This window comes from Silene latifolia, chromosome 4 (assembly GCF_048544455.1).
Source record: "Silene latifolia isolate original U9 population chromosome 4, ASM4854445v1, whole genome shotgun sequence".
Taxonomy (NCBI): Eukaryota; Viridiplantae; Streptophyta; class Magnoliopsida; order Caryophyllales; family Caryophyllaceae; genus Silene; species Silene latifolia.
Genome location: NC_133529.1, coordinates 4,865,865 through 4,892,457, shown reverse-complemented (window position 1 = coordinate 4,892,457; position 26,593 = coordinate 4,865,865). Strand labels below are relative to the sequence as shown.

The 26,593-nt window shown below is 35.6% G+C and overlaps 3 protein-coding genes across 3 annotated transcripts; 1 reads left to right on the top strand and 2 right to left on the bottom strand.

The window, feature by feature from the left end:
- Positions 1 to 14,200: 14,200 nt before the first annotated feature.
- On the bottom strand, positions 14,201 to 17,990 carry LOC141652665 (GDSL esterase/lipase At5g14450). Its single transcript, XM_074460226.1, has 5 exons — positions 17,629 to 17,990; positions 16,073 to 16,282; positions 15,804 to 15,976; positions 15,404 to 15,677; positions 14,201 to 14,663 (listed from the first exon to the last, which is right to left on the bottom strand). The coding sequence occupies exons 1-5, from the start codon at positions 17,891 to 17,893 to the stop codon at positions 14,413 to 14,415; spliced, it is 1,173 nt and encodes a 390-aa protein (XP_074316327.1). The 5' UTR covers positions 17,894 to 17,990; the 3' UTR covers positions 14,201 to 14,412.
- A 3,022-nt stretch (positions 17,991 to 21,012) lies between these two features.
- Positions 21,013 to 22,889, top strand: LOC141652661 (uncharacterized). The gene is made up of 3 exons (XM_074460222.1): positions 21,013 to 21,226; positions 21,558 to 21,624; positions 21,742 to 22,889. Exons 1-3 carry the CDS (start codon positions 21,158 to 21,160, stop codon positions 22,635 to 22,637), a joined length of 1,032 nt encoding a protein of 343 aa, XP_074316323.1. The 5' UTR covers positions 21,013 to 21,157; the 3' UTR covers positions 22,638 to 22,889.
- Positions 22,890 to 23,075: 186 nt separating this feature from the next.
- On the bottom strand, positions 23,076 to 26,392 carry LOC141652662 (two-component response regulator ARR17-like). The gene is made up of 5 exons (XM_074460223.1): positions 26,072 to 26,392; positions 25,840 to 25,928; positions 25,571 to 25,648; positions 24,859 to 24,929; positions 23,076 to 23,766 (listed from the first exon to the last, which is right to left on the bottom strand). The coding sequence occupies exons 1-5, from the start codon at positions 26,226 to 26,228 to the stop codon at positions 23,460 to 23,462; spliced, it is 702 nt and encodes a 233-aa protein (XP_074316324.1). The 5' UTR covers positions 26,229 to 26,392; the 3' UTR covers positions 23,076 to 23,459.
- Between the last annotated feature and the right edge of the window lie 201 nt (positions 26,393 to 26,593).

The following is a 26,593-nucleotide window of genomic DNA, read 5'->3' as shown; positions in this document are numbered from 1 at the left end:
GTCATGTCAAAAAACCATCACAACCAAAAACTTAACTTTATGTTGGAGTTCGAAGATCGGTTTTATATTTTAAGAATTTTTATGATTAAAATTAAAAAATACCTGTATAAACTTCAAATTTACCGACCCGTATTTTATAGCCGTAACCTGCTCGACCCGTTTGACAAATCTAGGTTTACGTCATCATGTTTCAATTTTTTTCTCGCTTTCTTGCTAAGTTGCTCTGTAGGACATCGACTCAGAATGACTGAAATATTTTTTAAACATAACAACTCGTCGTCTTTCCTGGTCTAGTTCCGAGTTTGGCCACTAAAATATTAAGTAATGTACGTATTTAGATTTTAATTACAATCAACGCTTTAATAATAAGAATGTTGTGAAACCGCTCCGTAATGAGTTTAGTCCAATAATAGCCAAATAGGGATTACGGTGTATGTTTTAGACGGAAAAAATTGGAGCATTTCCTAAGACTTGTGAATTGGACTTTTCCTCCTCCTTAGAGGTCGGGCCAGGCCCAAGATTTCTCCTTTGGATGAATTTAAACTACGCCCATGTTATGCCACTATAATAAGCCTTCTTTCAAGGTTTTGTAAATTACCCACTCAAGTGAGCTCCTACAGTTTCTACATCGGCCCGTTTTTCTTAAGACCATTGCTTTTGGTCTGAAATAAAACGGGTAACATGTCATCATTTTACAATAAAATGTTTTTATTTTTTAATAACATGTTACTTTTTTTGTTAACATTATTTTCAGGGTAAAAAATGACACCTCTAGTCATAACATTTTGTGAATTAATTGGTTACATTTTCTTAAAAAATGGCAACATTTTATCCGACTGCCAAATAAGACCAAAAATGTCCGTCTGAAACAAGAATTTGTGTTTCTACATAAGTTTCAAGAGACCTCATATAGGAGAAAAAGGAAATGTACTACCTTTAATTTTTTTTTTTGTTTTTTGAGCATATATGTATTTTTTAGCTTGTTTCCTCAAACTTTATTTGTTTTTGAACATATTTGTAAATTTTTGAGCATATTAAAATTTATAGGTTAGATTTTATTATTTTTTCCGTCAAAACTCAAATTTAACTAAACTTATAATAATGATTTTGAATTTTATTGCAATTTTTTAGATCTTAATATTTAAGTAAATAAACTCAGAAACCTTATAGTAAAACTCTGAAACTTTAAAATAAAGCTCAAAAACTTTATTAGAATGCTCATAAACTATAAAATTGGAGGTAGTACATCAGATGTATAATCCTCTTACGGCCTCATATAGTCATATGGAAGGGCAAGTGCGCACCGGTGATTTCTACTGCGTTTTAAGAGACCTCGGATGTAATGGGGAGTGTAAGAGCTTCGCCCTCATGTGAATGTCCCGTATTAACGGACTCAGTAAATAGTTTATATACAAAGAGAGTAAAGTTCTATCACCAATTGGTTTTAAATAGAATCTTCTTAGACTAATAGTATGTCGGAAAGGGCCCTATAAGAACGATTGAAACTATATTTTATTTCCGAATATTATCCCGAGTCAAGGTAACAACTAACTAGATGGCGCAGAATGACACTAGTACACTAAACTTGCCCGTTCTGAAGATAGGCTTTCATTCAGCTCAACTACATCTACTGTGTAAGAATCAGGAGTTTCCGGGTGATGCAAACCCTTCAAGCCCTATAACAAGCATGGCTGATCGGTACTGGCAGAGCCGTTCAAGATGTGATTAGCGAACCAATGGTTAGAAGCTTCAGTGTAATATACAGGTTAAATTCAACAACGGGCCTGGGCCGCACCCAAACGGAGGAGAAAAAGTCCACAACTTAGGCCCAAAAGGATTCCACTCTAACAAATTCAACTGAGCAACGTTGCTCGTCCGTCTGCAAACTTTGGCCCTTGAAACCCAGGTCTTTAGCCATGAGCTCTGATACCATGTTAAATTCAACAACGGGCCTGGGCCGCAACCAAACGGAGGAGAAAGAGTCCACAACTTAGGCCCAAGAGGATTCCACTCTAAAACCAATTGGCAATAGAGGGAGTAACCCCTTGCCTTATAAAGTGATAATTCTTCTCCTCTTTTATCAATGTGGGACAACCCTCACATGTGGAACTTTGGGTTTCTTCACAGTACACCATCCCAACTCGCATGTAACTCTGGATGCGAGCAAACTGAGCCATATACTGATGTGCCGTTCCCTATCACTCCTTTTGTTCCGCACCATACACGATCATATTTCTCATGGTACCCACAGCACACCTTCTTTGAGTCTGCCCATCCTGTTAGCAAACGGCAACGCTAACAGAGTAAATGAGCTAACAGAATGATTTGGGAAATGAAGAATACTCGTGGGTGCTGCTGTACAGGAGAAGATCCGAGCATCTTAGCTGAAATCTCAGCTGAAATCCGCTCGTCTGTACAAAAAATTCATAGTTGTGTAGGATTGAGCGATTAACAATGTTTTTCCAAGACGAAAAAAGATAGTTTCTAACCAAATACTTCTGTAGATTCAGTTGTTCTTGCTTGTGACGTCTCACAACCCCTTTCTTTTTTAATGTTATTTAAAATGGTTGTAAGACGTCACAAAAGTGTCAGTATGAGGATTATACATCTGATGTACTACCTACAATTCTATAGTTTCTGAGCATCATAATAAAGTTTTTGAGTTTTGTTTTAAAGTTTCTGAGTTTCACTATGAAGTTTCTGAGTTTATTCACTTAAACATTAAGCTCTAAAAAATTATAATAAAACTCAAAAACATTACATATAAGTTTAGTTAAATTTGAGTTTTGATAGAAAAAATATTAAAATCTAACTTATAAACTTTATTATGCTCAAAAAAATACACATATACTCAAAAACAAATAAAGTTTGAGGTAATAAGCTCAAAAAAAATATATATATGCTCAAAAAACAAAAAAGTTGGAGGTAGTACATCCGATGTATGTTCCTTTTTCTCCAAAAGTGTGAGTATTTTCATTGAACAAGATGTGCAATTTTATAACCAAAGCAAAATAAAAATTTATATAGAAGTAGCGATGTAGCTGGACACGCTATGAATAGCGAGGTCTCAAGACCACACAACTTAAAAGGGAAAATAATACAAATATATGTTCAAATATAAAATAAATGGAATATTTTGAAATTGTTGAAGACATTTAACCTTAGGCACTAATTTTTCTGGCTACGCCACTGCTAATCCGAGAAACAAATTGCTGAAACGAGAATAGCTACGAGTAAAAGTAGGACGAAGCCAAAGAATTAGTTAAAACGAGAATAGCTATGATAAAAAATTAGTTAATCAATCGATTTAAGTAAAATACTAAAAACGGGAGTGGTAAATTTGTCTCATAATTTATTTCATCGTAATTTTAAGATATGTCATAGAAAAATATATTAATGATATGAGTTATGCAAGTTTAAATAATTTTATTTGATTAAAAATAAATTTTAATGTAAAATAAAGGTAACCCGAACAAAGCCGGGTACCAATACCGCAATACTAGTTAATAAGAATGTCAAAAACAATTAAGTTAATATGGGCCGGAGTTGATGAACAGAGTTGGTGGTTGACTTGGTGGTTAAGACTTACTTCCTCCATTCAACTCCACTCTACCACTTTCTTTTTTCACGTTTGCCAACGCGTGTTTTACGCGCTAAATATTATTAGTTACGTATTTGCAAAAATTATAAAAATTAGATATTTTTAATGTAGTCGTAAAGACGAATCAAACAAGATCCCACATGAATATATTTCCACTTACGTATCGAGAGAAAATCGAAATTGAATATACAATTATGAATAGTGTATAGAAGAGAAATAGGTAGAGTGGAGTTGAATGGAGGAAGTAGAAAAGGACAAAGGAAGAGAGAGAAAACATTCAATGGGATAAATGTTAAAAAAATAACAAGGGTAATATGGTAAAAAAAACGTATGTGAAAGAGAAATTCATATGTGAAAAATCAGGTCCCATAATAAATTGCAAAAAAAAAATTCATGACTCACTCTAAACATTTGGTAAAATAGTAAAACAAAGTTTATTAGTCGTCACTTCTTCATTGTCTTCAACCTCTTCATCCCTGTAAAATAAAATCCATGCTTCTCCTTTATCATCTGCTCGTCTTCATCACTAAAATACAATTGATAATTCTTTTTTTAATTTTTTTTTTCTAAAACTGCAAAGAAGGCAAGGGGTATTTTTAGCAAAGGAGTGTGAATGAGCATCAAACAAATCAAGCATATAAAATGCCCGACTCTTTGTAACCATTTCGACAACTTTGGCCACTTAACTCGAATATATATCCCGATAATCATCAGTATTACCGCCATCAGATGAACCGTCGTATCAACACATACTTTCCATGAATCAGATTCTTTTTTATTATTATTACTTGCATTCATAAAAATTACCATCACTGATACCGTGAACAACAGTTTTGTCACGGTTGATATTTCCTTGCTTACACCATTGTCAATGGTTTTGACTCGGAATTCAGTGGGACGTGGAGGCATGGTGACGGTGTCATCACTGGTAACATCAATGACGGTGTCATCAGGAACTTCGTGTTGCACATAACTCTTTTCTCGAGTAGTGCTAGTAGTAGTAGCACTAGCGATTTTGTTACGTTCCTGAACCTTCATTATTATTATTACTACAATTATTATTATTACTAATTCGATTTGTTGTTGTTGTTGTTGGCTTGTTGATGCTGCTGCTGCTGTTGTGCCCATTTTGATTTATTGTTGTTGGCTTGTTGATGCTGTTGTCCGGAATTGGGGGATTAAATAAAGCTGCATTGACCGGAGTCTATCGAAGGTTGACGGATTTATATGGGATGTTTCCTAAAGTAGAAATGAGTGTACAAATCAACACTCATTCGACACTGATACTCGTAAAGTGCTAGAGGTGATCATGGGTCGGGCCAGTGCGGGCTTGGGCCGGGCCTTTCTAACAAAAACGGCCCATTTGTGTGGGCCGGGCCAAATATGTGGGCTTATTTGGCAAGCCCAAACCCGGCCCTTATGGGCTAATTTGGGCTTTTGGGCCTAAATGGGCTTTTCGGGCCCTAAAATTTATGACTTACATTAGAAAATAATTAGCATAATACCTTCAATTACTACTTTAAAAACATACGTAGTTTATAAAATTGTACAAAATATGATGAAATGCTTAAGAATTGCTCTCCAAAATAAAATAAAGACAAACACCTCCACTTTAGAATGCTTAATCATGCATTCGTGATATGATTTATATTATATACACATTGTTTTATAAATCTAAAGAAATATACTTGAGTTTTTAAAAAGTTGTTTATAACTTAAACACTATTTTAATAGGTTTTATAAAAAAAAATCATTTATTAATAAATATGGGCCGGGTCGGGCCAAAATTTGGGCCGAATGCGTAGCCCAAACCCGGCCCAAAAATATGTTGGGCTTTTTTGGTTCAATCCATGGGCTTTTTTGGGCCCAAACAAAAGGCTCAAACCCTTCTAAAAAGCGGACCGGGCCGAGTAGGGCCAATGAGCTTGGGCCATTTGATCAGCTCTAGTAAAGTCCATAGTATGCCATTGTCCGATACTGCTACGCAGTGTCGCATTGTATAAAATCATAAAATGTTGCTTGACGTTGGGCTTGACTCTTTGAATTATGTGTTTTTCCATTTTTTTTTGTTTATAAAATATTTTGCGGAAATTTCCCAATGGTACCCTTAATTTGGTCAGATTTCTTACGTTACCCCTGCTTCTAAGAATCCGCCCATAATACCTTATGTAACCGCCGTTACCGAAACGTTAACTTTTAATGACGTGACAGTAATTATTAAATTAAAAATTAATAAAAAATATGAAATAAAAATAAAAGTTTGAGTATTTCCCATGGTACCCTGTACTTTATAATTTCTTTCCCCTATCCTTGAGATGTATACTTTTTCCCATGGTAACTTTGAGCAATTTTTTTATACTCCCTCCTATTCTACATAACTGTCTCACTTTCCATTTTCGTCTATTTACAATAATGTTTCATTGTCCGTTTTTGGTAAACTTTTATACTTATTTTAATCACTTCAACCCACAACAATACCCCACCTCACCTCATAACAATATTTATTTTAAACACCCCACAACAATACTATTAATCACTCCTCTCACAATAATACCCCGCGAGGTGAGTGGGACCCCTTCAATTAAGAATGGTTGTGAGAGGGTGGCACCCAATTTGGGCGTCACCCGGTGGCGCCCTATCACTATCCCCCTCAAATTACCTCACCCACCACAATACTTTACATTATTTAACTTATTTTCTTAAATCTTGTGTCATTTGAACAATGAGACAATTATGTAGAACAAGAGGGAGTACAATTTTCCCACTAGATCCCGTATTTAAGCAAGGTAATAGCTTAACAAGGAAGTCATTTTTTATCAGTCTACGTGTCATTTCGATTTACTCTTACTTAATATCAACATGTACAATAATTAATAATTCTAATTTATGTTAAAATAAAAGAGCTTAACTCCTCAAATCTTTCTTTTAAATTATATAGTCATGATGAACAGTTGTCTAGCTTCTTCTATCAAGTTAACATAGCCAAGTAAGTCATGATTCATTTTCTATATAATCTCTTCATATAATTTTTTGGGTGTTGAGTTGTAATGGCATAAAATGATGATACTTCTTTTGTTGTAACTTAGAGATATTTGGAGAAAAATGTATAAAGTACGGCAGTACTATGGAAAATGCTCAAACTTTTATTTTTATTTCATATTTTGTATTAATTTTTAATTTAATAATTATTGCCACCTTATCAAAAGTTAACGTTCCATTAATGTCCGTTGCATTAAGGGGTACCATGGGCACAAAAATGAAACCTTAAAAGTACCAGGGGCGGATTTTTAAAAGTAAGGGTACCATAGGAAATTTGACAAAATTAAAGGGTAACATTGAAAATTTCCGAATATTTTATTTGTCTCAACAAGTTATTCGTCTTTTATATTAATTTTTAATTATAAATAAAAAATTAATAAAAATATGAAATACAAATTCAGTTTCAGTTTCAGTTTTTTTTTGGCTTAGTGTCAAACTATACTCTAAAGTCTAAATCCCCAACCTATGTAAAAAAGTGGCATTAAAGTCCTATTTTTTGGCTTAGTTTCAGTTTCTAATTTACAACTTCAGCTCACTTTAGTTCAACTCAACAACTCTGTTCATGTTAGGAATCTTCAATTCAGTTCAAGTTCTTTCGACTCAATTTAGTTCAGTTTATGTTTTGGACGCTCAACACATATATGATGCTGAACATTGGCCTACTTATTGATTCTTGGACTGGGCCTAACTCAACCTTCATTGTTTTATTATGGGCATAGTACCTTATTCCAGTCTAGTTATTTAAAATAAATCCGCCTAAATTTATTTAAATTTAGTTTAAATGATCGTGTTATATCACGGGTAAGAATCGAATCCTTAATTTCACCGTTTGAGTAATAGAACTCTTACCAATATGTTGCCCAAATTTATTCAGCAGAAAATTCACTTGACACCCCTAAGATGTGACACTTTGCACGGAATACTCATTGAACCGGAAAACTTTAAGTTTCCATAACTCATGTTTAGGAGTAGAGAAAATGATGATTCTTTTTTTTTTTTTTCAAATTGATTATATTTCCGAGAAATACGCTTTGGAAAAAAAATCGAGTTTGGATACCGTGGCAATGTGGCATATTATTTCCGGAAAAAAAATTGCATGAATTTTTTTGTACGAACAAACTTTGAGTGGCAATGTGGCATATTATCTCTTGGCCACGAGTTCCAACCTCGATAATTGTTTTAGTTAAAATTTTGAACTTTTGAATTTTTTTTTCAACCTTTCTAACAAGAAATCTTTACTCCGTCACTGCATGTTCATTGTTTAAAAGGGAAATGACATTATTGCCATGCACGCGTGCGCTTTGTGTCATTTATGAAATTATAACTCCATACACTATTTCTTTACCCCGTCATTCCATGTTCATTGTTAATTTTTTTTTTTGCGAAATTATTACGCATTTTGGTTAATTAATTTAAAACTCAACTCAATTCGCTAATTTGTCTGTGTTTAAGCCCCGTTTTGAAAACAATTCAAATTAATTACTTATCAACACGATACACGACCACACCATGCATAAATAACTACGTAATCAAACACAAAAATTATAATACTCTTTAGTCTTTACTAATTATAGTATCCACACGAGTACACGACCACAATTGTTGACATGCATATTAACTTACGAATTTGTGCATATGCGTATACAAAAAACTTGGTAAATATATATAAAACGATCTTCTGAGTTGGTATTTTTTCCGCCGCCGTAACTACTTTTCTTGCTCTTTTGAGTTGCGATTCATATCACTAGATATTCCTCGTCGCAACCATGTATGAAAGCAATACCAACTCCGCAGAGCTTCGCCACCCCAGCCCCGGCCTTCTACAAGGCGATGACTCGATTTATCTTGAATTCCGGTGGACATATACCGCCATACCGGTAGTGTGGAGACAAGGATATATCAAACACGGTAGGTTTTAATGATCACGGTCTTATTAGTGTTGAGAAGTTGAGACATAAGGGTCGATACGGTTGTATTAATCAACAACTTTAAACATGCAAGATGGAGTATTTGATTTTACATAGGCTAATTAGGCAGTAGCTTTGTAAACACTATAAATAAATAGCGAGGCCACAAAAATTTACAAAATTACAAATATTTCTTCAAATATTATGAGGTGAGGACATGCATATTGTGATACGTATAACTGCATAAGACTAAATACTGTTTTGTACGGAGTAAGTAGTAAATTTAATGTTCTTGAACGCCTAAAATGATTAGAAGAATATTTCTGGTTGCGCACCAGTGCTAGTCGGATAAGTAACTTGCTGAAACGAGAAATAGAGAGAGTAAAAGTAGAAGGAAACAAGTGAAAGGAATAGGCAGTTTAAGCAAAGGTGTGTGGATGATGATCATACAAAACAAGGACATAAAATGTCCAAATGTTTGTAACCATTTCGATGACGTAGGCCAATGAACTCGTATATATATCCCAACAATCATCAATATTATTGCCATTAGATGAATTGTTCTCTCAACACCTGCCTCTACCGAATTATATTCTTTTGAACCATTTGCGTGCAACAAAATTGACCCCATTGACATCGCGAACAAAAGTTTTGTCACCGTTGATATTTCTTTGCTTATGCCGTGTTTCTGACACTTGGTGCCCGACCTTGCATCCGTTACTGAACCATCTGTTGGTGATCCGTCGATGGCTATGACGTGACTATCGGGGGGAGGTGGTAGAGTGCTAATTCTGGTTGTGTCGGAGCTACTGGAGGCGCCACGATTTGAAGTTTTGGGAATCTAAGACAGAGTGCAAATTTCAGATTGACGGATTACGGAAATTTTCCTAAAAATAACATAAAAGACAAATAAATTAATACTCCCTGTTATTCTAGATAAACCTCCCTATTCATGGACTAGGGGCGGTCTGTAGGGTGTTCAGTTCGGTTCGCTGAACCGGGGCCCAACTGAGAGAAGGGCCTCATAATATTAATGTATATCTGCAAATATAATTCATTATGTAGGAGTTGGTTCACTGGTAATGTTTCTTTCGTTTTTGTAAGAGATTGCGCGATCGATTCTTTAGGGTGACTTTTTTTCCCACTTATTTTGGTTTGCTATTGTGGGCCTCACCTTCTTCCTTTATTAACTTGTGGAATGTGGGCTAAAATATTTATGTTGCAACTCCGTGGAATTTTTTATTTTATTAATTAATTGTCAAACTTTAACTTTTACATTTTCACAAGTTTTGAAATAAAACATCTCAAGTCTCAACCGTAAGATAGTTCATTTTTATAACGAGATTATTCATTTAATGTTAACAATTGAGTTTTTTTTTTTCCCTACATGATGAGACCGATTCACTGTGTAAGATCGTCCCATGCTATAATTAGTGTCACATCTAACATTATATATTAAGGAAAAGACGAGTTTTCGCTCAATCCATGTAATGTAAATAAATACTCTTTTTATCACATTTATTAGCAAAAATCTCTTTATTGGTAAAATTGTTATTTTTCCGCTTTCTGTTAAATTATCCCCCAAAGAAAAAAAAGGTACAAACAATACAAAGCAAAATGATTTGAAACGGGGCCTCAAAATATAATTTTGGAATATGGCCTCCAAATTCTATTGGCCGCCCCTGTATGGGACACTAGAATTAAGGGGAGATATTAAAATAAGGTAAAATATTGTAGTGGGATTTGCTAATTGGAGAGAGGGAAGGTATTGTGGGGTATTATTGTGGGTTGGGGATTAAAATAAGTATTGTTGTTGGTAAGTTGATTAAAATAAGTATTGTTGTGGGGTAAAGTGGGGTATTGTTGTGGAGTAAGGTGATTAAAATAAATATAAAACTTTACTAAATAAGGAAATAAGGAATGTATTGTAAATAGATAAAAAGAAAAGAGGAAAGTTTATGTAGAATAAAGAGGGATTATATAATTAAGATACTAGGACATGTTGGGCCTTAAGGCCTTAACTGAGGCCCAACAGCACGATTAGCGGGCCGAACAACACCATTACCCTTACCATATCCATCCTTCTTTACCCATTCATGGACCCTTAAATGGAGCTCGGCCGCCGCAATCACGTAATGGGCCGCTTGAACCGGATCCAATAGGCCCACTACATCTTTGAGCGTTTTCAACCTCAGACTTCTCCCCCAAACTTCCTTTCTTTTCCCGCTACCTCCGAGTCATCACCCGAGTGGCCGAGTCAGACAGAGTCAATTCGGTGGGAAGGTGGGACAACTCGTCGACTCGGCCGAGTTGAGTTGGGGACAAATCAGCCAATAAACATACATAATACGGAGCAACTAAAAACGGATACGAATATGTTTTGCATTACCTGGTTAGCAGCGGGAGGACGTGCTGAGCCCCTTATTGGCCAGAGTGAATATGTACAGCTCTGAAACCATGGAAATCGAAACACGGATACGTAACGGAGAAAAAGAGTGACAACTCTTGAAATTATAAGACGGCCGTGATGAAGTGGCGGCGGAGGTAATAGGGTTGCATCATTGTCGCACTCCGTCGCAGAACTAACAGAGACTACTTGCTGCATCACTAATGTATTTTCTAAGATACTTCTGGTTGTAGTAGTAGTAGTATTGGTTGGGTGGGTTTTGAAGAATGTAAGATTTTTGCTTAGTATTGAGAATTGAGATATTTATATGTTTTCATATTTTCAACTGAAGCAAACAGGGTCGATCGGAGGGTGGAATAACAATTCATGGATTATACAACCAGTTGTATATGTTGTACGGTGTAGAATCCGAGTTTTGTGATAAAGTATCCGAGAGGGACTTCCCATTTAAATTGTTTGATTGAGACATTTGATGTTCAACGCTCACATGAGGAAATTATTAGCAAGTTGTGTCCATTTTAATTGTTTTTTTATTCAATAGAACTAGATTGAAGGCAACATATCTCATCCTTTCGAATGATAGAAGTAAAGTCATCGACTTTCAAACCATCTCGAAAGAGTTGGACATTCAGTTCAATAGAAGGCATAAAGTCGACAACTTTGTTGGCTTCACGAAAGCAATGTTTAATTATCACTTTTTCAAAAAATTGAAGATCTAATTTTATATCTTTGACAATACTAGAAATTTTCCAAATAATTTGTCAAGTATTAGGGATTGAGTTGACAATACATAAATTATCACCTTCTACAATTTGCTAAAATAACTCTTTTAAAAGAGAAAGTTTTAGCAATAAGAATACTGTTAGATCTGCATTTTTTTGCTCCTAGCAAAACGACTTTACCATTATGATCTCTTATACAATATCCTAATGACTTTACCATTATGATCTCTTATACAATATCCTAAAGCAACTTTATTAACATCTATTTTTGATCCGTCAAAATTTAGCTTTAAAAACCCATTTTTTGGTTTCTCCCACCAAATTTCTTCATTACTAGTTGTATTTCTAACTGACACGTCTTTATCAGGATTGTTAAGATTCTTATGTCTAGTCTCATTCCATTTTAATTGCTCTTTGCCTTTTTAGTTAGGGATTATAATGAAATAAATTAAAATAACTCATTAAAGTGGTTGTCCTTCTTTCTTTGGTGAGGTATTGGTCATTCGATTCAATTTTTGACGCAGTTTTCATCTTAGATAATTCGAAAACTGCCTTTTTGTGGTACACAAAATCTCATTGAAGACGGCACGTATCCGTCACTTTGGAGTGACGGATACCATTTCCTCTCACAAATGACCCAAATAGAGGAGAGAGGGAAGCACATGGGGGTGCCCCCACCTTATCCCCCTATTCGTTTTGTGAGTGGCATTACCCGTCACTTGCTCCGACTCGTCTTCAACAAGACTAACTGTTTGTGGTATTAACACAAGGGTAAGACTGCATACATTTGACTCTTCCTTACTCTACAATTTGCGAGAACCACTGATGCAATGGGTAGTAATGTTTTTGTTGTTTTTTTTTTTTTTTTTTTACAAATTGATAAATTGAGAAAATCTAGTCTGATTGGCTAGAAGTATAGTTATACTTTTCTTTTTTTTTTTAGACCAACAATTGTTAATACTTTTCGTTCATCCCATAACGCTTAGTTTTAGATCCACGACTATTGATGCCTATTTTTGTTGTTAAGGACGTTGACAGTTTGACACTTCTGCACAAACCCACTTTCAATGTTTTGGTGAGAAACAAAAATTCCACTTATGCACAATTCCAATTTTTTATTTTTTTTATAATTGGATAGATAATTAAAACGTTCCTACAACAAGTCGATTACATAAGTATTTCATGACTTGTAATGTCAGTATTATTAATTCTTAGGGCTGTAATTGAACTGAGCCTGCTCGACAAGCCCTCGAAATCGGCTCGAATAAAGCTCGGCTCGAGATCGGTCAAACTGAGCTCGAGCTCGGGCTCGAACTAAGCTGAGCCCAAACCGAACCGAGCTCGAGCACACTAAGGCTCGGCTCGGGAACTCGTTTGAGTTCGTTATTTTTAAAATTACTCAATGTTTTTCAATATATTTACTTCAATTGTATCAATTTTATAGGGACGACTCATGGGAGAAAGAAGATTATATGGAGAAGTAAAATATTAGGATTGTTTAAAAAACTATATATAAAAACTAAGTGTAAGATTGGCGACATCAACGTGAATGAGTAATAGTTTTTATGTTTTTTTTTCAACTGTATTTTTTATTTTGGTATTTGTTGATTTTTTCATCATTTTACTTTTGAAAAAATAATACTCTTTAATTTATCGACTTTGATCTTTATATTAACATGTTAATTCCCGTATTTTAAGTACACGATCTATCATGAATTATTAATCTTACTATGTGATTTGATATTTTATAATGTCTCAATTACTAGAAACACTAAAAACATAACACTAAAAACAAAATATCCCGTGAAATTTACGGGCCACGAAACTAGAAATGGTTAAAATGGGAATTAAAATTGGAAAATGATTAGTTTGGGAAATAGTTTAATGAAAATGGTCATTTTGATGAAAGACCTTCAAACAAGCTAATTGCAAGAAATGGGTTTATGTGACATGTCAAAAATAACCTGACCCGAAAAACGGTCGAAGCCCGTCTAGAAATAATTTGTAAATAATCCACTTTTTCCACCGGCCAGATAATAACACACGCATATATAGAACTGGCCAAGGAATAGGTTACTGTTAGACCTGTCAAAACCTTGCCCTACCCGAAAACCTACCATAACCTGACCCATAAATAACCCGCAAATAAACCGCTCCATAACGAGTTTAGTAGTCCAATAATAGCCTAATAGAGTGTATGTTTTACACGGAAAAAATTGGAGCTTTCCTAAGACTCGTGAACTGGGCTTTTCCTCCTTAGAGGTCAGACCAGGCCCAAGATTTCTCATGCCACTAGAATAAGCCTTCCTTCAAGGGTTTGTAAATTACCATTCAAGTACTGAGCTCCAATGGTTTCTACATGAGTTTCAAGAGACCTCTTATAGTCATATGGAAGGGCAAATGCGCACCGATGATTTCTACTGCATTTTAAGAGACCTCGGATGTAATGGGGAGTGTTAAGAGGTTTGAGAAGAGAGTTCATAGTTTCCTTCTTAGATTAATATGTCGGAAAGGGCACTACAAGAACGATTGAAACTACATTTTATTTCCGAATATTGTCCTGAGTCAAGGCAACACAATGGCACAGAATGTAGTACACTAGTACAGGATGCTAAACTATAGGAATTGGCTTTCTAGGCAAAAGCCGAAAATGGCACTAAACTTACCCGTACTGAAAATAGGCCTTCATTAAATCTACTGTGTAAGAATCAGGAGTTTCCGGGTGATGCAAACCCTTCAAGCCCTATAACAAGCATGGCTGATCGGGACTGGTGGATCAGAGAGAGAGCCATTCAATATGTGATTAGCGAACCAATGGTTAGCAGCTTCAGTGTAATGTACACCATCCCAACTCGCATGTAACTCTGGATGCGAACAAACTGAGCCATACACTGATGTGCCGTTCCCTATCACTCCCTTTGTCCCGCACCATACATGATCATATTTCTCATGGTACCCACAGCACACCTTCTTTGGGTCTGCCCATCCTGTTAGCAAACGGCAACACTAACAGAGTAAATGAGCTAGTTTTAGACTTATAGAATCGCTTTTAAACAACCGTTTCTTCTTAAATGCATTATGTGTTGGACTCTTAGCCCAATTAGATCCTCTATCAAGCTATTTTACTCCATCTCTTCATATTACCTTGCATATTCGGGTCTGACACTCGATATTCTGTGTTAAGAGAATAAAATCGATTTTGGAACTCCAACCATTACTTGAGCTTTTTAAGCTTTTGGTTGAGATGGTTTCTTAACATGGTATCAGAGCCATGTGACTAAAAGGTCACGGGTTCAAATCTCACCAAGTATAAGGTATTGGGCATTTGTGTGAGGGGCGTGGTATAAAATAGATCTTTGGGACTCCAACCATCAGGTTAAGGTAAGCTTTTGAGCCAGTGACTAAAAGGTCACGGGTTCAAATCTCACAAAGTATAAGGCATTGGGCATTTGTGTGAGGGGGCGTGGTATAAAATAGATCTTTGGGACTCCAACCATCAGGTTAAGGTAAGCTTTTGATTGAGATGGTTTCTTGACACTCGAACATGTGTGTGACTCCTTAACACTTCATTTAAAAAATGAGAATTTATGACTTGGACACAAACCAATATCAGTGACTTGGAAAGAAATCTGAGTAATATAGATATCAAGACGATTTGTTGTTCGTGACTCGCGAGTATAAATTGAACATGAAGTTGAAGAGCATAATATTAGTTAATAAGCTTTACCTAGGCTTTTTGTTTTGCTGATTAATCCATATTTGGCCGCATACAGGTCCACGTATGTGATAGCAGCTTCAGGAAGCTTTGTTCTCAGTTTTGTAACTGCGTCTTTAAGCTGCTTGTTGAACTCAACAGCCTTAGCATTCTGGCTATTCAAGCAACCGTACTGGTCTTCAACTCCAGGTGGTGGATTGATGTTGTAAAATGTTTGGACAGGTAAACAGCCGATAGGACCTGTATTATGTATCCAGAATGACCGTGCGCCTTCTTCATACAGATGCTGTCAATATTTTTAAGCGCACACAAAATGTCCATTAGGAAAATTGCGCCAACTATTGCATCAGTCGACTACTAATTCATAATACAAGAAACTCAGAAAGTTAAATAAGCCATATTCTGAACTTACTTGTACTGCAGAAGAAAATTGGTCAATGATATTAGGAATAGCAGCACGAACTTGGTCATCGTTCATTGTACGAAAAGCGACTGAGAGATCGTTTTGGCCAATGTCAAATGTATAAAGAGCCTTTGAGAAGTCTTCCTGCCTCGGAAGCACGCTTCTCATCAAGGAATTCCCAGCTGAGAGATTGTTTAAAGCACCAAGTAGCAGTCATCAGTACTAGTACTAAATTGAGGTCATTAAGAACAATAACGAGAAGGCGAAAACTATTATACCTTGAGCATAAAGATCCTTGGATCTAGACTTGAGCTGATCATAATGCCAAATTTGGACATCAAGCGAGAAAGGGCTAATCCCATTTTGAAAAATTGTCTCATTTTCACGACGAATGGTTGATCCTCCTGTGGCAAAATTAGCTCCATGACTGAAATTTGCGCCCAAAGAGTTCAGGTAAGCACTCAGGTACGGCAATCCTATTTGCTCCGCTGCATAAATAAAACAGAACACAACCCACAACTCATCACTACTGAGTACTGACCAGGGCTGTTCAAAATAGTCTATATTTCAACGGTAAGGTTTGCATACTGTTGGGTTTGTGCCTTGATTCTGTTAACCGCCGCTTCGAATAACTATGCGGGGGTCTCGCTGACCGGTCAGCGAGTCTGGGTCCAGGGGCGAAGCGCCCTGGTTTAGGGGTTCGGGGGCAACGCCCCCGAAACTTAAACGGTATCCGTATCTGTTATTGGGCTAGGTCTGTCTTGGGCCTTTATTAGGTCATTTTGTATTAGGTTTAGAGAGTATTATATAAACTCTCACATATCAATAAAACTCTCTCCCTTCTGCCCTGTGGACGTAGCTAACACACCGTTAGTGAACCACGTAAATCTGTGCGTTTGTCTCTTTATTGTTTTTATCAGTTCTGTCTTGCTTCTGTTATAACACATACAATCCGCCCCTTGCCTCGCTATAGGCGGGGAAGCCTTTGACTAACTAGTAGTAATATTGTTCCTAGATGCTACTCCCACGAGTCCCACCGTCGCATTCATTTGTTTGCCTATGATTACAAATGATGAGAATGGAAGGAGTACGGATCTAGGAAGTTTTGTTAACAACAGAATCAATTCTAAGTTAGGCACCAAATCCATCACAATTTTAGTAATTGCTCAGTTACCCACTTTGGTCATATCAAAGTAACTACCCAATTCTAAATTTAGCAAATTTTGAATTTAAACTGACTTTCCTACCCTTAAAATGAATTAAAATAGCACATGTTATGTATGCTTCGTATTGAAATAGAACAGTTATGATGTATGTTATTCACCTAGCTAACTAACCACCAGTGCTCTTCTACCCAGACATTACTAGCACATGTTATGTATGCTAGTAACAAATTAGACAATTCAAAAAAATACAAATTCTCAAATAAAACTACTCCATCAATTAATTGTTCATAGGCTGTTGTAATCTTATTACTCTCTTTGTCCCGATCATTTGATATGCTGGGCCACTCATCTGTCCAAATCATTTGCTTCTGTTAAAGAATGCAAACAGGTCTGGGCCACACCCAAATGGGTTCCACTCTAAAGCCAATTGGCTATAGAGGGAATAACTCTTAGCTTATAAAGCGGAAAACTCTCTCATTATTTTATTTTATTTTATTTTATCGATTGTAAAATGTATTTTAATCAAAGGTAAATATAAGGCTGGCGGGATTTGAACTCGACAAATTACTAACTGAAAGGGGTAATAATAAATTGAAATCGAACTAGTCCCTAACAATATACATAATCAAAGAAATGGAGCAAATAGGTAGAAATGTAGAAATAGATACCGATGAAATCGAGAATGAGGCGGCCATCGGAATCCCGTCCAGCAGGCTTCTTAAAGAAAGTTTGGCCATAAGGCGAAGCAATAGGCTTAAACACAGCAGAAATACCTCCTGTATCCGAATTGGAGTCTCCGAAATTGTACATAGCTGGAAATATGCATCTTGCTTTCTCTTTTACAGGGTTCCCTTCTACTATTATTACACTTCCCTGTAATAACAATACCCAGAAAAGTAGAGCTAATATATTGTTCATCTTCGTCACCAACATTATTGTATCTATTTATTTTGTTTTGTTTTATTTATTGGTAGTAGTTAGAGTGAGAGTGTGAGAGTGAAGTACTGAAGTAGGATGGTCCAGTGATGTTAAGGATTACGGAATCAAAGCGTCTTGCTTGTGATGGGTATATTTCGTCACAAGTTGAAGACATGATAAAATGTGATCCATTTAAGACGAAAATGTAATCATTTTACTTAAAAAGTTACCAGAATAATGTCCTAAGCTATAATAATTTGTCATTAAAATGATCACGTTTTGTCGTTAAAATGTCTACAGCTTGTGACGAAAAGTGTCCGTATTCAGAATTGGTGTTACGGAGTATATAAAGGAGGAAGGATAATAATGCGGTTTGAGAATGATTTTACGCGTCTCAAGGCCTTGTTTTCGGGCACCTCTTTCTATGTTTTTGCTACGGCACAACTTATGGATATTTTAATTAAATTATTTATTGTTATGATATGTGGGTACGTCTTTTGTGAGACGATTTTACCTCGAATCGTTAATATTGTGTAAAGTATTCTTTAAATTTTGTTACTCCCTTCACATTTCTATGTTCTTCCCATTTTATTATAATACTACTCACATATAATGGAGAAATAGGAAGAACAATAAAATGTGAAGGGAATATTATATAAATGTGTTGACTTTTGTGATTGAAAGGGTGGTCTGGACTCTGGAATCTCCCTCGCACATAATATATAGATTGATGATCTCGGTATAAGATACTTCGTATACCGCTAATAGACTTGGTATAAGATACTTCATATACCGTATACAAAAGGATAGTATTGAGATGATTGATGATCTCCTCCAATTTTAACTCTAATTCGGATTTGAATCAAGTTAGTGAATGAATCATGTCTTTAAATAAATATATCCTAAAACAAGATTAGTAAATCTCCATTAAGTATCAAATATCAATGTATTCAACTATTACTGAAATCGATCGAACCCGAATCTTTAAACTCCAAATACAATCTCTCTCAAAATCCTCATAATGTGAAGATCCATGGCTAGCAGATCTGTCAAAATTTGACCCAATCCGCTTGATCGTTTGACAGGTCTAATGGCTAGTTGTAAAGTTGGAAACTTGGAATACATAAGTTCCAAGATATTTGTTGAAAAATTGTCCAATAATTTACTCCGTACATGCCTACTAGGTTACTACCTTAGAACCTTACCCAACTCAATTCAGGCGCAACATAGGTTATAACTTCCTCCATTTAAATCCACTCTACTACTTTCCATTTTGTACACTATTCACAATTTAACATTCAATTTTAATTCTCTGAAAATATAAGTGACAATATATTTATGTGGGATCTTATTTGATTCGTCTTTACGAGTACATTAAAAATATCTAACTTTTATATTTTTTGCAAATACGTAACTAACGATTTTACTACGTAAAACATGCGTTGACAAAAACGTGAAAAAACAAAGTGGTAGAGTGGAGTTGAATGGAGGCCTAGGAGGGACCTTGCTTTGAACTATCAACACTCTACCCAATATTTGATGAACGAATTGGACTTTGCACACCCAACAATCCAACATGAAACCCACACATTATTGTTCTCAGCCCAAAAGTATCTCAATCATTATTCATCTTAAATTACTACCCACACTGTCCCAGTCAATTTTTGTTATTTGGTTTTAGTATAACAGTCCGTCTTATTATAGACGGACACTATCCGTCTATAGCTATAGACGGATAGTGTCCCTCTCACAAATTAAAGTGGGTAGTGCAAGTGGGTGGAAAATGGATACCCCACTTGCACTACCCACTTTAATTTGTGAGAGGGACACTATCCGTCTATAGACTATAGCTATCCGTCTATAGCTATAGACGGATAGTGTCCGTCTATAATAAGAATTTGTGTTAGTATAAAGACCAGAAAATTATGAGGGTCTTCTACTAAATGACAAGTAAACCAAATTGTGTGTAAATAATCAAATTGTTCATCAAATTCGTTTTTAAAATAGAAAGGACAATAATTGACTGAAATACAATAAAATAAAATAGGACAATAAATAACCGGAACAGAGACATTATTATCATTAAATTTAATAAACTATCCAGCATAAAGATGTAATTTGAAAAAGGACAATAGAAGTGTAATTTGAAAAAGGACAATGATACAAAAGTGGAAATAAGTTTAAATCAAACATTAATAAAATCAATGTACGCATAAATTTGTCATATAGTATTTCTCTTTAGAAAATGCATATAATCCGTAATTCTTATTTATCATTATTTACCGTTATTCTCCCTTAAAAAGGGTAAAACAGTGAAGTGTTATTTTGTCTTAACATTTAGGCCATGTTCTTTTGGATTGTTAGATTGATATTATTTGAACTTAACTTAACTTAACTTAATTTAATGGAGCTTAACTAAACTGAACTGAAGTAAGAGTTGAACTGAACTGAATAGAGATAAACTGAATTCAAATGAGCTGAAATTAAGTCCAAAAAACAGGGTCTAAAAGAGTTTAAATACCATCCCACTTGAACATATAATAACGAATCATTTACTTTTCTATAGACATTTTATTTTCTTCTTATACATATTATTTGATCTATTTTAAACTTATCCATCCTAAACAATAAGTTGTGGATCGATTTTTCTAACCTATGCCAACTAGGCATAGGATAAGAAAACCAAAAAGAAAATAAATAAATGATATTTTTATGCAAAATTGTAATATCAACTATTTTTACTTTGATTTACAAGAAAATACATTTATTACTTTCTATTTTGGTATAGGTTAGAAAAACCCTTTGCGGATATATTAATAGACCCTCCTCCAAGCAACTACCACCTCGTTTACCTCCACTAATGACTGTCACTTACCTCATTTATCTCTCTCACCATAGACCAAACTACCCTTCACCCAATCAATTACCGTGGAGCCCAAGCACACCATCACGGCATCACCCCTTCCAAACGCTGTCGTTTTAGTCATCAACAATAATTAACCTAGCTCACCCTCATAAATCTCCCTTAAACCCTAATTACCACCACTTAATCACACCGTAAATTTTCAAAATATCTAGGGGTAAAATTGGGATTACCCAACTATATATACCAACAAAATATTATTTCTGAAAATATTAAGAGGAGCAGAGCAGTTTCCGTTATCTATCCTCATCAGTCATCACCTAAAATTTTCGCCCAAAAATAAAATCAATTAAATAATCATAAAAAGGGGGAAAAATTAGGGTTTTGATTCTTGTAAATTTGTAATAACAATCATCATGATTTCTGATTCAACCATCAATTCATCAATTCCTAGTGCTTCGAAAGATTTCGGCAAGAAAAAACGAGTAATCTTCTCTCTTTAATTCTTAATTTCGATTAATTTTATTTTTAATTCATGCATTTTATTTATTTATTTGTTCTTCATTTATTTGATTATGTTGTGATATGATTCTGTTGATGAATGCATTGATTAAAGATTAATGATTTGCGCGAATTATACTATGATGTCGACAACAGAAAAAAGTGATCAATTTTAATGTTAAAAAGTGGTCACTTTTTCACTTTTTAACATAAAATGATCGCAGTTTATCGTAAAGTGATCACATTTTGTTTGTCGCATACGATGACTGTTAAAGATTTGTGTTTGATTTTGAGGAAATGTGTTTGATTTGGTAGGCGAATAGGTCGGCGAAATTGAAGCAGTGTAAGCTTGATGCTCGACGACAACAATGGCTTAATCAAGGTAATCATATATTCCGTAATTAATTAATTAATTAATTAATTATGAGGTGATGTTTTAGTTTTTATTGTGAAATTATTTGATTAGTTTGAGTAATTTGGGTGTTATGTGTTTTGACAGTGAGTAATAATGGTTCGAATTCGGGAGGGAACGGTAATAATGGGCCGATAACCGAGACGAAAAAAGAAAAGAAGAAGGGGAAGGGGAAGGAGAGGGAGAGGGAGGAGGTTTGTTGTAAGGGAGTGGAGGTGAGGAATGTGAATGTTGAGCAGATTAAAAATTGTGACGGTGATTCGGAGGAGGAAGAGGAGGAGGTAATGGCGAATAGTCCAACGAGTAGTGTGAATGATTCGGTGAATAGTTATGGTGGGAGTAGCAGCAGCAGCAGTTCTAGTAGGAGTAGCGCGAGTAGTGTAAGTTTTGGCAGTGGGGGTTGCTGTTCTGGGAGTGTGACTGAGGAGGAAGAAGGCCGTGGGCCGGGGTTTGGAGGTGATGATGATGATGGTGATGGTGGGTGTCTTGATGATTGGGAGACGGTGGCAGACGCATTGGTTGGTGTTGAAACTAAGAATAAACTCGGAAGTCTTGATGATGAAGTTAGGGTTGGCTCTGCTCAAAATGTTGATGCACAAGTAGAAAAGGGGAAGTCTGACTGTGTGGGTATTGTCGGTCGGGGTGGAGTGAACAGCAAGGCGTGGAGACCGGATGATGCTTCCAGACCTCAAAGTTTACCCAATTTGTCCACCCGCGGGAGCTTCCTTGGTAATCCTTGGGGTCGTAAGATGACTTCTCCTGTTCCTACCTCATGTCCTATATGCTGTGAAGATTTGGACTTGACAGACTCGAGTTTTCTCCCTTGCCCTTGTGGGTTCCATTTATGCCTTTTCTGTCACAAGCGAATCCTCGAAGAGGATGCACGTTGTCCAGGTTGCAGGAAGCCTTACTCTTCGGAGGCAGATGAGAAGGATACACCAATTCGACTGGCACGCTCCTGTAGCATGTTTTCCAGGGTTTAGCAGAGAAAAATCGCTGTATTTTGCTTATTCAATTTACTGCTGTCTATCAGTTGTTTGTTTTTCATCGAGTCTGATATGAGCTGGTAGATGAGCGTATAAGTTTGCGGTTATGAGCACTAAGGTAACTGAGCTGTGAACAGAATAATGTGAGTTTGGTTGCTTTTGCTGATTGTAGATGAATTGATGTTGGTATGTGAATAGATAAGTGGTATAAAGATTCATACTCTAAATTTCAGACCAATTATTTCCCTACTTTTTTGTGAAGTATCGGTCGTTTGATGTAATTCCCGACGCAATTTTCACAATGGTTCATCCATAATTTGCTTCTGTATGTAAACCAGGTTACTTATCTCAGTTCCCATTTTTGCAAATAGGGAAGATTCAGAAAGACTGCATTATTTCAGCAGTCACGGTCGGAATTGGATTTCAGATCCACTCTAAGCAGCAACATACCGTAAATAAAAGTTTTACAGCTAAGAATTTTGGAAGCCCAACATTTTCTCAGATATAACTACCAAAAAAAATTAAATAAATTTCTGTTTTAAGAGTCTGGAAGCCAAAAAAAAAAAAAAAAAGTCGAGTCATTCGCAGTTGCAGCAAAAAACATCATGTTCCATAGTGGAGTATAACTTTGAGAGGGGGAAAAACTCATGGTATTCTGATTTATGCATGTTTCCTCTCTGAGATTAGGTTTCTTCCTTCACCTTTCATATTCACATCAAAACCTCTCTCTCTCTTCGTTGCCCGTAATTATGCAAGTTACTGCTAAAAAAAAGGCACAAAAAACCACAGCAGTTTTGTCTGGTGTTCAGTGTTAGGTGTTCAGTGCAGAGACAACTCGGAATGGTACTTGGAGCTCCTGCAACGAAGTCGAGAACGCTTTGAAATGCAAGCGCTCTTTGGGGAGGGACACGGGTAGCTCAGAATAACAGGGTTGATGTCTTTTGTTGAGGGTGACGATGGAGGCACTGATGAATGACCGTGAAGTTCATGTAGTATTGGATTAGTAGACGTACTTGTCTCCTTAACTCTGCTTGATTGACCCCTTACGATCAAGTCTTTAAGGCGCTTCACGTCTGCTAACTTCACTGGCTTTAGTAAGAACTCCTCTGCTCCTTCCTCCAAACATCTGTTAGATTTACAGCAAATATCATGTCAGACACTAATACGGTCACATAATTTTGCGAGTCAGAGTAACATGCAGCAAATGTGCAAAGCAGTACCCAACATCATAATAAACTGACTTTTTTTTATTGATGTTGCTAAATAGTCAGAAACTCAGAAATATATAAAATACAAACTCATTGTTAATTTAAAAGTATTTATGGTACAAGTAAAAGGTTGTCTTAGACAACGGTTTCGTTTACTTCTGTGGCTATATTTTTATTTCGAAGAGGTAATGCAAACCATAAATTATAAACAGATTTGCTGATAAATTCATAGATTTGGTTGCTGAATAAAAAACAGGATTGTTCTTTAGACTCACTGAATATGCTACTCAAATTAGTATTATTTAAACTAAATAAATCTGATTACAGCAGTCACTAGATCTTTGCATATTAATTAAATATAAGTCAACTGATCTCCATATCTTGATTAATTCAAGTTTATACCAGAATGACCTTAAGGACAGTCAATTAGTATTAGACCAGTCCACGAAACGCGACATGGCATTATGACTGTATGTCTGTATCCCGATTTGGAGGCGTTTTCAGCCACAACAACTGAGATCAGACCTGGATGACCGATTCCAGGATTACGACTGGGGCAAATGTTTAACAACATTTCGCTATATAGCAGGAAGATTAAAAAATCATACTTTCATGTTTATCTACAATGTTCATTTTTCCGCGTTCATATAACAAGTCAGACACATAAACTTCTTGTCTGAAGAAACAGGAACAATTAGATTTTTAAGATGTCAACCAAACTGACTTTGTTATTAAAGCAATTTAAGGACTTGGCAAACAGTGAAGATGATAGATGACAGTAATACATGACCAATAGCATCAATAGGGCAAAGAAGCTAATGCAATCAATCTATACTTGTTACTCTAGATCATCCAAAAGACAGGTTAGTAGTTAGTACAGTTATGGAGTGATGCGGCTCATGGGGTTCGAAATCTGTCAGTATCGATATTGTCATAGGTGGCTCCGACTGGCCGACCCTTTAAACAAAAATAATCATCATGAAAATTTAAGCCATGTTATTCTGTAGTACCTGTGAATTCGAGTTAGAATGTTCTCAGAAGACATTATCACCACAGGTACCTCTCTGAACTTCGACGATTCCTGTTAGGACAAAACAGAATTCCAATCAGACTGAAGCCGAAATATGTTCCTTAGCACCATTTTCGTGCTATTCAGCATACATCACATGTAATGCTAGATATTGACAAAATCCATTAATTCAGACAACAATTGCTCTAATTATCAAAATTCAAATGTACCATGTACGCAATGGCAGAGCTGGGATTATTATTTAGAGGGGCTAAAAAAGTTCGAGAGGGTGGACGAGTTATACAGAAGGTAAACTCGAAGAACAGAAAAAATGGAAATTTAAACTAAATATCTGAAATTTAAGGTCCAAGGAAGGCAAGCGCCCTTGCTAGCCCCTCTGGCTCCGCCAGTGCATGTGCATAAACCTATGATTGTATGTTATGCATATGTCAAACCTAAAAATTCAAGCTTTCAGGGAAAACAAGCATGATTCTTGAACATGTCATTCAAAATTCATCACCAAAAAAAAAGAAAAACAGCCAGATTCTCTGCAGCATGATCTGAACCAGTGAGTTAAAAAAAGTATATACAAATTAAAGCTGAAAAGACAGGAACTTTGAAAGAAATACCTACAAATGGAAAGGAATATCATATAAAAATACATAAATTCTTGCTTAAGACGGGAATATCCGTTTTAGAAGTGAAGAACAAACCTTGATTTTATTTAGCAACTCATATCCTGTCATTCCAGGCATTGAATAGTCTGTTATAATCAAATGCACCTTCATTCCCTGCAACATCAAACCATTTAACATCATCTTTCATTTCATGGTCAGAAAATTTACCAAAAATAATCTTAAAGATCAAAACTTTACAAAAAAAACATTCAACAGTTAGTCTTCCTTAAGACGGCTATATCCGTCTTAAACAGAAATTTGTGAATATTCAAATATTTGAAAGAAAGACACCAACTTTAACATACATTACAGCATCCTGTTGATCCTGCAGAGTCATTCTCTTCATCAAGTCCCAAAAACTGCAATGCCCTTTTACCACTTTCCACAACTGTCACTGCAAACATAATTTTTTCATACAAATTTTAATTAGCGGGAGTTATTGAGGCACTGGGGTAATGTTGTCATCGATGTTGTTGACGAAAAACAAATATTCAAATGACATAAAACATTTTTGACATGTTTAATTTGTTTGCTAACCTTTGCAAGAAGAAATCTTTAAGAGTTTCTCAATAACTTTTCTATCAACAAAATTATCATCAACAGCTAACACATGAAATTCTTCCATACAATGCATTTCAGAAGCCTGAATTAACTCAGATGAGCTTCTCCTGTGAACTCCACCAACTCTTGACATTATATTATAATTAATAAGATCGACAAATGTCGTAAACCTCAGGGGTACCACGAGAATTTTCCGAAACAGATTTAAAAGACAGGATTTTTGAGCAGTAAATGCAGGGATTTTTGTTAGGAAATGAGCTGGGATTTTAAGCTTTATGGTTGGTATTTCTTGTTTGTTTCTGCAGGAACATCAGAAGAGAGAAAATTTGTATTTATATTCTGCAAATAATATTAAATGAAATGTTTAATTTAATTTATAATTTAATTAAATAATGGGTATTTTTAGGGTGCCCATAAATTCACGGAGGGATTGTACTGGGACACGGATAATCTTGCATATAGACAAAGTAAGTGGACCCCACCACTCTGCAAATTAGA